Here is a 12,982-nt window from a genome sequence, read left to right as displayed (position 1 = left end):
AAGAAGGGGGCAAAAATTTAAGAATGTGTTTTGTACTACTTCAATCAAGTTTGTTTCATATTTTCTGGTGATTAATTTTCTTTTAATGTGTATACATCCTAATGTGTCAGCCATTTTTTAGGAGATTACTCGACACTACTGCTATGACATTGATGAAGAAGAGTCACCAAGCCTTGCAGATCGTTTCAGACTGTTCAGCAAAATTTGATACGATTTTTTATTTCGTTAAATCTTGTACTAATATTTACTATGTGTCTGAAGTGTTTGAGATGATGTATTGTCAAATTTTATTTCTTTACCTTAGTAATTTAAACAAACTACATTTAAAACGCTCAACTTTATACGACCTTCTCTATGTAGTTCAAATAGGTACATAGAATAAGGATATCGTTGCCTCATCAGTTATTATTTAGGTAGAGAAAAATATGATTCATTGGAGGATAACTACAAAGAGCCAAATCATGTTTAAACACCATAAAATAATTAACGTGCGAAATATATATTCTTTATTTATAGTGTTTTATGTATGTTTGGGAAACTATTGACTCTGGTCTGGATGCCTGATAAGGAGAGCATCGAAAATTAGATTCGAAAACCACACTCTTCCTCGGCTTTCTGTTAAGGTTTATATAATTGTTAAATCAAAATTCATCTTCAAATTCCACCACTGCTTTCTGACATCGATGCTGCCTAGGGCGTGGTAGCTTGATCAGTCACTCATAATTTTCAGTTCAATATCACTAGATACGTTTTTGAATGCTTCAATAGTGGAGCGATAATTTGAAGTGTGATTTTAAGGCTCTTATAGTTGTTGTATACTGGAAGATCAGACAAGGGTTTCGGTGCAGTACAACAATATGAGGTCAGTGGCAGATTCATATATAGAACCCTCACTGACTCATGGTTTCAATGCAGAGAATATTGATGGCTAGTGGTGTTGATGTTGTTGATCATGGAGTAGATTACATTACCAAGTTGATGATACATATGTTTTGTCCTTGATGTACGTACATAGCATGTATGAAACACTGGTTGGTGATCTGAATGTAAGACTGTTTTCTTTGAATGGAATGCATAAAAACACCATAGGTGTGGACCTTGAAGCAGCTACTGGTTTATACAAAAAGGTTGCAAGAAAATTTTCTTTGAAAGGACCTTTGTATATATAAAAGGCGCGGGAGTCGGCGACATCTTTTGAAACAAGGGCAAGGTTTCCTAAATTAATTATACAACAGGAGAAGCGTGTCCGATTTGCCGTGGTTAATGGTTTAGCTAACAACCTCGTATATAGATGATGATCTAAACAACTGTGGAAATGAATCAAACTCAATTTCCACTGTCACTAATTTGTGACCATTCACTTTCATACTATATTTGAAGACCATAGCTTTGACAGGCTTTCACTGTAATTTGTTATTACTTTATTTTAAATATAATTTATTTGTTCTATCTTTATCTTCAGTGATAAATGAAATATCATTTCTATGGTATAGGTTTATTGACTGTGATCATATAATGAATATTATGTCTTGCATGTATGTTATGATTAGGATCAAGAATGTCATATTAGTTATTCCTTTTAAACAAATTAGATTAGTTTGTTGTTTAAAACATATATTCAAGAAATTAAAATTATGTATTTTAGAAATGATAGTTTTTGTGCCCCTTCATTATTTACAAAAAATCAAAATCAAAAGGGTCTTGATCGCCTGTTAATCAATACTCGAACACTTGAATAATTATATTTTAAGTCAAATAAATAAAATTTATGAGAAATAAAAATTATTATGTTCGTTGGGTGTGCGAACAAAAGCCTCATATTTGTAGTTGAAGGTATTGGTAAATTACATGAAAGATATAGAATTTCTTAATTATGTGAGGTTTTATGGGTCAAACTGTGTTGGCTTATTGCAAAACAGACAATATCGCACCATATTAGAGTACATTTGGGCTGCCTAAGACCAACAATTGGTATCAGTCTAGGTCCATTCCCGTCTGATTCCCGGCTCATGCTCCAGTTGGACCTGAACGTGGAAAGGGTCTTAGAGTGGATTAAAGTCCCACAATAATTGGTGAATAAATTGATGTTCTGCTTATATTTGTTTGGATAATCCTCTCCTCATTAACTAGCTTTTAAGATTGAGTATGGCCCAAGTACGATGCACTAAGCTTTTGTTTTTACCATGGAATCCCTTTATTGATGCGGACCTGATTGAAAGATATGTATAAGCGATACAATAATTTTATTTTTTTCTTGGCAAAATCTCAGCATAACTATATAATTAAGATTTTAGGGTTCATTTATATAGGTGCCTTTGATATCAAATCATTTAACCTCAACAAAGAAGTCTACTTACAATGATCCACGTGGATCATTTATGAAATTTACACTCTTTTCTTCCATATATAATTATTTATCTAAAGCTTTTTTTGTTAATTTTGGTATTACTTTACAAAATCGTATGATACATGACTTGATATACACGTGCAACGCACGTATCGAGAAACTAGTTTTCACTAAAAACCAGGAGCAAGGATGGTGGAGAATTTCTAAAATAAGAGGGTCTCACTAACAATTAACAAAGCATGCACAAAAAATGAACAAAATTCCTCAATCCCACTTTTTATTTGAAAAAAAGGACATAATTTTCATCATGTATGCCCCATTTTCTTCGGAGTTTCTTGTCATCCTTTATCCTTCACAAGGAAATTCTTTATCCAACTAATTGAAATGAGAGTCTCTTTATGTTTATATCCATTTCCCCTTTGTCAAGATATATTTGTTACATAATTTGAGATTCATGTACCCTTTTAACAAAAGTTCCCTAATGATACAACAATTGAGTCAGAAATGGCTTCTGAGTCGAGCAATATTAGGAGTTTGATATGGACAAATATTAAATATTCTATAGAATTTTCCTCCACTTTTGCCAAGAAACATCCATTTGTTTCATGCACTTTGTTATGCTTCATCTCGTTTTATGCCCTTTCACCATCAATCACCTGGTTTTTCATTTATTCCCTTCCCCTTTTGTTCCTTTTCACTATTCTTCTTATAGTCTTTTTCAGCATTCCAAATTTTAAACACTTCGAACGAGATGATGATTCGAAACCTTCTAGGAAAATAATCAGCCATGACGTTGAAAAAGATCATGATGAAGATGGCATTGACAATACACAAAAGGCTTTTTTTCGAGCTAGATCTGTTAGACAAAGAAAATCCAAGAAATGTATAGAAACAGGCGCGGAGAAATTTATACAAGGTGCATCCTTTCAAGTACCTTTTAGTGATCATGATTTTGTTGACAAAGGCGAGTTGATTGAAGAAAAAATGAAAGATATCCGAGAGGTGGAAGTGCATCCGATAAGTGGTCGTGCTGAATGTTCTTCCAGCTCGAGTATTTTCATGAATCCAAGGCCTGTTGGGTATTCGGATTGCTCATATGAAGCAAATGCAAAATGTTTCAAATCTTTTAGCTGTATGTATGAGAGGAAAGCAGAATGTTTTGGTGAAACAGAATATGATGGGGCAAGAAATAAAGCTGTGCTATGGAACAATGAAGATCAAAAGAATCTCATGGATCTTGGACTTTCTGAGATTGAAAGGACTAAAAGATTGGAAAGTTTAATGGCAAGACGACGAGCACGAAAGATGCTGAGCCTACAGGTTAGAAGATCACTGATGAATATAGGCTGCAAGGAAACATTTCCTCCAATATCTTCAATTGTAGTTCCAAAGAACAAAGAATCAACTAGTACTGTTTCACCTACCCCGGGTTCAGCCCCTTCGATTTTGGGACCAAATCAGAATCCTTTTGACCTTCCATATGATCAGCATGAAGAGAAGCCTAATGTCAGAGGTGGCAGTTTTATGCAAGAGTTCATGTCAGCTCAGGAACAGAAGGAGTTGATGTTATCCAGGCATGAAAACTTCTGTACAGGGGCTGCACTTCCAGGGGATCTGAACTTTGATCAAAGTGAACGGACGCTTCATTCTGATTTTCCGTCCAGGCAAAGGTATCCAGAGGCATCTGAAAGTTCCAAATCTAGACACCGATTAGGTAAAATGACACATCTATTCTGTTCCTTTTTTTCTATGGATGTTCAAACAAAGCACACATTCGTGGTGTCATTTTATATTGACTAGTTTTATGCTGGCTGTCAACCTATCGCAACCCTCCTCCTTTATCTGGGGGCTTGAGAGCAGCACTATGAGCAAACTCACACACACGAAGTTCAGGGTTTAAATGCAACTTAACAAATGTGAATTGTTTGCAGGTAAGGAAGACAATGATAGAGTAGTTGAGGAAGTACCATCTCAAGCGTCAAAACCAGAGATGAGCATGGCCTATAAAGGAGATCATAATAGGGAAGCCCAGGATAATACCCAGGATGAAAGAGATAGCAGTGAAGTACAGATAAAGTCAGTACTAGTGGAAGACATTAGCAATAGGGAAAGTTCATCTTCGTCGGAAGATGATGAACCATTCTATAAGATAGACAAAGATGCAATCTTGAAGTCTATTGCTTCTCCTGCTCTAAGGAACTTATCAGGTGACCCATCACATTTCGGTTCATCCTCATTGGAGAAGACGAGCGGGGATGAACATTTATACTATCCTAATCATCCTGTGCATCGCACTCCCGGCTTGTCTATTGATTCTGACCGGCAAGTGGAGGTTTCTGAAGTTGGTTCACCTCCATTGACAAATAATGGGAACTCATCCGCGGGTGAAGAAATTTCTATAGATGGAGAGATAGAAAAAGCTATCGCATCTAGCAGCGGAGACACACTGATGTCTTCATCTCACCTAGCTAGAGTAGATGAAAATGAATCAAATTCCAGAGAAGTACGCGAGATCACTGAACAACATATAGTGGAATTTGGATTTTCGAGATTTCATATGCGCGAGAATAATGTGACTCCAAATATTCCATCAGGACGAACAATTGAACCGTATTCCACTGGTTCAAGCTCATTTCCACCTCCAAGGACAGAGAGGAATCAAGCTACCAGCAGTTATCAACAGCGTAGGCCAGAAGGACTATCTGTAGTTAATGAGAGATTCCAAGGTTCAATGTTACAATCAGAATTTTCAGTACAACCACTTCCTTTCGCGTCAACATCATTAGTATCACCGACATCTGTTTTACAAGCAAATTTCTTAACTGAACATGGATCCTCTTCGAGCATTGATCAGCTACAAAATGATAGGTCAATGCACATCTCCAGTGAGAGATCAGATTCAAATGCTTCCCAGGAGTCAGATCTTAGTTTAAGCAGTTCAACATTACAAGCTTCAGAATTACCTTCAGAAACAGAAAATTCAATTTCAGGCAAAGAGAACAACGTTGCATCACTTGTTCTAGACAGTGCCAGCGAACAACATAGTGAAAATGTGCCATTATCAACTATTGGACAAGGACATCACTCATTTGAAGCCTCTAGTACATCATCGACTAAATCTGTATCGCAACCAAATATCACAACTGACAAAGGATCTAGTTCAAATTTTGGTCAAGATAAGCATTTGAAGGCTCAACAAGTAGACACACGCAAAGTAAACAATAAGATGCCAGTTGAAGTAACTGCTGAAAAATGTGATCCAAGCACTCCTCAGTGCTCAAAACTTAAGTTAAAAAATTCAACAGTGCAAAGTTCAGTTCCATATTCGGAGACACAAAAATCTGCAGAAAATTCAAAATCTCTCCCTACAAAAGACATAAAGGAAACATTTCGTGGTAATGAAGAAGTTTTTTCTATAATTAGCCAGAGTATTGAAGATTCCCAAGCATCATCATCGCCACATGATTTGGTGGTTGAAGAAGTTTCAATTGTCTCTACTTCATCCCCCTCCCCCAACTCTATGATTCAATCAAAGTTTTCAGCAAATGAAGGCTCCTCAAATTCTCAAGAACAGAAGAGAATGCAGGTTAGGTGATTTAACAATGTTGACAATGCTGATTATGAAAGTTAAACAGGTTGATTTCTCAGATGACCAGTCAAGTAACAGTTACTATCTTAGAAAGTCACCTTTCTTCAACAACAAAAAAAAAAAATTGACATCCTGAGATAATAACTATTAGCTGAGTGACCATTAAGAATTCAACTCCAAGTTAAACTAACTGATACAAGTTGAAATCTATCATGCAAACAATACCCTTTGTCAGAGTTTAGCTGTGTATCGATTTGTTAAAGGTAGAAACTATATATAGTTAGTTCTTTGTACTAACCGGATGAAAATATTGAACGTGTCAATATAATGCATCAATATAGTAGTGTCTTTTGGCAGAAAGGAAAATAAATCTTGTACACATATGGAAGTAGATTTAAACATTTTTCAGTAGATGCAATAATTCCGCAAATTATTTTGATACTACTCAAGAACTTTTACAGCAACAGAACAGGAAAACGCCAGTTTACATCCTAACAGAACAATAATAAAATGTAGTTGCAGTTGCATTCAAGTACTGCACGACAAACTTAATAGAAAACATTTTCTTTTCAGTTTCTCACTTATAGAACGTTTGAAATTTCAATTATTGTTGTTGTTTTCATAATGTATCTTAGGATCCGATACCTGGTATTCCATCAGAGAGAGCTGTCAATCAAGATTCAATCAGCTTCCAATCTACAATCCGAGAAGTCCCAACAGCCTCGAGTTGTTCATCATCACCAAAGTCTTTACTCGAACCAAAGTCCTCAACAGGTCAAGGCCCTCTATTTCACTTTGATAGGACGGAACAAATAGGTGAAAGTCCAAGTCCAAGAATGTCTAGAAACACAAGGGCTACGTTAGATGAATCCACAGCAGACCAAACTCATCACGCAGATGCTAAAACGGTACGTTTATTTAGTTAACTACACATAACTGCCGATGAAAATAAGGCAGACAACCTGCTACGAGTAGCACTGAGTGTGAATTTACATTGTGAGTATATATAAGTTAAATCCTTTATATCGATAACTAAGTCTAAAATATGCATAATCTAGAACCTTCAATCTAGACTGGAACAAATGATTCCATCAATTATTTAAGTGATATATACTGACAGTATAAAAACCTTAAGGTCGTTTTGTTCAAGATTAGTTATGCAGGGATTATAATGCACGGATTGTCCATAGAATGAATAATAATATAGAGATTGTTATGCAGTGAAATTTAGTATTGGTTTGTTATACGGGGACTGATTACTTCAAGAGATCCTTTATCTTCAGTTACTCTTAACTATATAACATTAATACACTTGTTAAGATTCTATCACTCATAAAATACTTCACAAATCCCTTATATTTTAGGCAGCTATAAGCCACGAAGAGTTCAATAAAGCCAACCAAATATTGTATCAAAACGGCAACCAAAAATTTTATCTGTTCTTTAATAACCAACCAAATATGGTATTACTTATTGCCAAGTTTTATGCTAGAATTACTTTTGTTAGTATGATACACGAAAAGACCCTTAGAGAAATGGTTTTCCTATTTTTCGTACTAGCAATACTTAAAACTTAGGCGCTCTTTGCAAGAACACAAATAGATGCTCTTTTCCTATTACGTTCATTCTATCATATCCTTGTTCTTGTGAAAATATTGCTATAAGTAGTGCCGATCCACATATGCTCAAGGGTGGTCATTGAACATCCTTTGCAGGAAAATTATACCTTCTATATATCTTAAATGTACTTTTTACACATATAATTTATATTGAATCTTGAACAACCTTAGTGAAATTCCTGATTTCGTCATCGATTACAAGCTTCAAAGTAAAACATTTTCCTTTCGGTTGTGCAATGCGCAGAAACCATCCAATGATGAACAGAAGTCTCATGAAGAAGCCACTAACCACAATAATGACAAGAAGAAGGAGGATTTACCCAAAACAAGCCTCAAAGAAGTTTCTGAATCACATGTAGAATCACCAAAGAAGACCACTGTGGTGTCTAACAACACCACAAAACAACAAAAGTCAAGTGATGTTGCTAATTTGGCTTCCTCCTCGACTAACAAGAACGAAAATTCAGTCACTCCTATTAGTGCAAGTGAAGAAACTTCAGAAAAGGGTAATGCTGCAGCAGCAAAGGAAAACACTGAGTCGTAGATTGACAGAACAGATAGTAAAGACTAAAGAGAAGGTTAAAGATTAATGAGGGATAGTTAAGAATCTAGTTTTTTCCCCTTGAGAAAATGAACATATACTTGTTTCCTATGTCTCTCAGCCTCTTCAAAAATTCCGACAGGTGCGTGTCTGATCCTTCAAAAGTAGTACATTTTTAGAGGATATGACACAGTTGCGACAACATTTCTTGAGAGTCTGAGCAAGACAGATTGTTTCTTCTTTCTGGATGATGGAAGATTTTCCACATGAGACTCCTTAAATTGTAACTCAAATTAATTTGGAAGGTACTGGTGCGTAGGAACACATAGAAGTTTGATGTATACACATAGGAGAGTCAGAGGAAATTCACTGTTGTATAGTATTTTAGGATGTAATTTATACAGAATGACATTGATTACATGTCTAGCAGGTAACCTGCCCTAACTTTTTATGTTACTATTTGTTGGTGAAAATACCATAAATTATAGTCGAAAAATAAAATGAATAAATAAATATTCAGACTAAGGCTAGGATATCTCGCTCTCATTAAGGAGATTCAAGCCCACTGTATAATCTTCACTGGTCCAACTATATACACTTGGAATCAAACTTGCCTTGATGATTGTGGCTTGATTGAGTTCCCTCATCAGGGAAAAAATACTCTTGGAATCATAAGAATAGTGATCAAAGGATCTTCTCCAAGATTGATTGGATTTTTATTAACAATGAGTGGTTAAGTACTATACCTTCTTGTGAAGAAGTGTTCTTTCCTGCAGGCATTAGTGATCACTGCCCTGCTAGAGTGACGCTAACTGCTATTAGACCTAGACCAAGAAGGTCCTTTCAGTTTTGCAACACCTGGCTCAACATCCTCCATTTAGTGATGTTGTTAAGACTGGTTGGAATGTTAATATTGATGACTCTCAATGGCTAGTACTTCAGGAATGTTGAAACTGAAGCAAAAGAGGATAGAGAAATATTAGTTCACCTACTGACACAATTGCAAGATAACCCTCAAAGTAGTGTACTTCAACAGCTTGAAAGGGAGAAGTATCAGAAGTTTAGGAAGTGCTCTTACTTGGCTGAAATGTTCCTTCAATTGAGAGCCAAAGCAACACTGATCAAACTTGCTGATGACAACTCCATATATTTCTACTCTTAGTCAGGGTCCAGTGTTGTCTATGGCTCAACACAGTGCCCTCTACTGCTATATGGTGTGAAAGATGTTGAAGGGCTGCTTTGGAGTAACCGGTAAAGTTGCTACCATGTGACCAGAAGGTCATGGGTTTAAGCTTGGAAAAAGCCCCAGGCAGAAATGCAAGGTAAGGCTGTGTGCAATACACCCTTGTGGTGAGGCCCTTCCCTGGACCTGCGCATAACGGAAGATTTAGTGCACCAGGCTACCTATAGTGTGAAAGATGTCAAACAAGCTCTTTTTCGGATTGACAATGCAAAAAGCTTAGGCATGATAGGTGTAGCAGTGGTTTTTCAAGTCAACTTGGAGCATCATAGGTAAGGATGTCACTGAAGCCATTCATTAGCTCTTTGATAATGGTAAATCACTGAAGCAAATACTCTATTAATATTTCCTAAATTCCCAAGATTGTTGATGTCACACCCTGATCCTAGGCCTAGGCGAGATCGACACTCGATGCCTTAACTCGGCAATTGATAGAAGGATTTGCCAAGTTTTACTCCACGAATGAATATAGTAGACTTGACAAATCTGTGAAGCCTCCAACATAACATGAATAAACTTTTTTACCGAGACAAGGCACCCGACATACCAATAAGAAAAACAAGAAATGCTACAATAAAGGACACACCCCAAAAGCGAGTGGGTTTGACCAATAACTGAATGAGTAGAAGCTACTATGCCATTCGGTCATCTGTTTGAATACTTGAGTCTACATTATTAAAAATGAAGCAGTCTTGGCAAAAGGGATGTAAGGAAATATGAAAAATTAAACATGAAACGTAACTGAAGAAGAGAAACACAACTTAGGGAATCATAGTCATTCATGTAAAAGCAAATCGAAAAGGTTCAAAACATCATTAGGTTGGCCTTAACGTTCATCTTTCATCATCGCTAATTTAATTATAGAAAGTTCTTAGTTTAACTAACCTAATCCTCCATGTAGGTACATGGAGTCTGATCTATATGTGATCAGCTCTAAGTCATCCCATACCTTGACGGGGTATGGGACATATAAAACATGTTTTGCTAGCAAAGAATCCATAATAAGCCGCATCTCAGGGCATCATGTAGGATGTAGCAGAAACACGAAATAAAGAATAAGAGAAAGACACAATATTTAACGTGTTTCGGTCCAAATGATCCTACATCCATAAAGAACAGTGGGCTTTATATTAACGAAGATATGGGAAAGATCCCAATTACACATAAGAGAATTGCTCTCTCAACTCTCTAATTTTGCAATGGATAACTATGAATTTTAGGATAGTTTCAACAATGATGAATAACCATATTGGGCTCCAAACACAAAATAAGAAAAGAAAATATAAATAAAAATTTGTCCTTCACAAATTTTTGCTTTCTCTCCAAGTTCATTTCCTCGCCAAGTAAATTGGCACATGGAGTTTTCTTCCACATGGATTAGGCCCCACAAAAATCAAACCAACTCTTTCAATTTCCACCTTGATTTGTGTTTCGAGCATGCATATGAACAACTCTGGCCAAAACTTCTAAGCTTACTGGGCAACCCGTTGTAAGAAATAAGAATAATCAAACCTTTGTTGAACATACTAGCTCCATCTAGCAGCCGTTCTCTACGAGTTGCATCAGTTGATGCGTACTCTGCCAAGTCCTTGCAGTGTGCAAATTTGGCAAGTGGAACTAGCTTGGTCAATCTGCCTACAACATTGTCGTATGTGATAACCTTCATGACCTTGATAGTTCTCTATTCAACGACATCTCGAATGAAATGGAACCTAACATCAATGTATTTGGTGCGCTCATGAAATCTTGATTTATAATCAAATGAATAGCACTTTGATTGTCACATCTTAGAGTTGATTCCAATTGAACCAAACTCAATTCTGCCATTAAACCTTTCAATCTAATAGCTTCTTTCACGGCCTCCGTTATTGCTATATATTTCGCCTCTATTGTGGACAAAGTGACAATCGACTATAAAGTCGATTTACAACTAACTACACTGCCAATGAGAGTAAAGATGTATCCAATTGTGGATCTCCTTCTATCAAGATCCCTTGCATAGTCAGAATCCACATAATTGAGAATTGAAATATCTTTACCTTTTTAAAAGGTTAGGCCAACATCAGAAGTTTGTTTGAGATATCTCAATATCAACTTGATAGTTTTCTAATGCTTCTTGCATGGGTTGGCTATGTACTTCCTTACTACACTTATAGATTGAGCAATATTTAGATGTGTGCATACCATAGAATATATAATGCTACCAATTACACTAGCATAAGGAACATTTGACATATGCTCCACCTCACTCCAGATTGAGGCATTTGTAATCTGAAAGTTTAAAATAAGGAGATAACAATATACTTACAAACTTGAGCTATGCTTCACGGCCGAAGAGAAAATATCATTGTAGACTTTTCTCCTTCTAATAGAAACCCTTTACAATCGATCTCGCTTTGAATGTAGTAACTTTCACTTTTGGAATTTCTCTTTCATTGTAGACTTTCTTCTTCTGATAGAAACCCTTTACAATTGACCTCGCCTTGAACCTAGTATATTTCACATCTAGAATTCCTCTTTATTTTTGTAGACCCATATGTATCCAACTGTCCTCTTTTACTTTGGCCTTTCAACTAAGACCTGTGTCTTATTCTTGTGAAGAGACTCCATTTCTTCTATCATGGCTAACCGCTATTAAGTAGCATCCTTGCAAGAAGTTGATTCAACATACGAGGAGGGTTCAATAACTTTAATATCTTCTTCTGCAGCTATGAACACATATGTCATCAGATTTTCTTGCTTTATAAGACGTTCTGATTTCCATATCTATCTTTTGTCCCTTTTCTTCGTAATTATGTATGGTTCATTAACAATAAGTTCTTTAAGATCTCCATTTTTTTACTCATTAATTTGAGTCTCTTTATCCTTCTCCTGGGTAAGCTTCACTGATAACTCCACTTACTCATTGTTCTTATTTTCTAATAACTCCACAGAAACACAAGTACAGAGGATTCATCAAAGATAACATCTCTACTCACTACAAAATTGAGTAAGGACAATCACTAAAGTTTGTACCCTTTTACTCCATCTACATAGCCTACAAATATGGCCTTTGTAGCCCTTGGTTCAAGATGTCCTTAATTAACATGATAATAAGTTGGACACCCAAATATTCATAAGTATGAATAGTTAAAGGGTTCACTCGACAATACCATACCTCATTTTGAGTCTTAAAATCAACCATTGATGCTGAAGATTGGAAATATGAGAAGCAGTGTGAACTGCTTTAACCCAAAATAATTTGGACATTTTGGCTTGTAGGAGCATACAACGAGCCTTTTCAATAAGAGTTATGCCCATGCTCTTAGCAAATCCATTCTATTGTGGTGTATGCCTGATCGTCTTATGTTTTGAGTTTCTATGAACCTTGCAGAAATCATTAAACCCTTCATTAAAAAACTCCAAGCCATTACCTGTGCGAAGATACTTGATTTTTCGCTCTATTTGACTCTTAACCAATATCTTCCACTTCTTAAATGCTTCAAAAGTATCACTTTTTGATTTTAAGAAACATACTCATACCTTTCGTGAAAAATCATCAATAAACATGAGAAGATACGTCTTTTCTCCCTTCAATAAAAGCTTAGAGGGGCCCCATAAATTTGAATAGATATAGTCTAGCACCCCTTCCATCATGTGTTTACTG

The 12,982-nt window shown here is 36.1% G+C and overlaps 1 protein-coding gene across 1 annotated transcript; it reads left to right on the top strand.

The window, feature by feature from the left end:
* Positions 1-2,615: 2,615 nt before the first annotated feature.
* On the top strand, positions 2,616-8,522 carry LOC107853424. Its single transcript, XM_016698417.2, has 4 exons — positions 2,616-4,061; positions 4,279-5,933; positions 6,572-6,844; positions 7,800-8,522. The coding sequence occupies exons 1-4, from the start codon at positions 2,852-2,854 to the stop codon at positions 8,097-8,099; spliced, it is 3,438 nt and encodes a 1,145-aa protein (XP_016553903.2). The 5' UTR covers positions 2,616-2,851; the 3' UTR covers positions 8,100-8,522.
* The last annotated feature ends 4,460 nt before the right edge of the window (positions 8,523-12,982 follow it).

Source organism: Capsicum annuum, chromosome 6, assembly GCF_002878395.1.
Source record: "Capsicum annuum cultivar UCD-10X-F1 chromosome 6, UCD10Xv1.1, whole genome shotgun sequence".
Lineage (NCBI taxonomy): Eukaryota > Viridiplantae > Streptophyta > Magnoliopsida > Solanales > Solanaceae > Capsicum > Capsicum annuum.
This window is presented reverse-complemented; position numbering and strand designations above follow the sequence as displayed.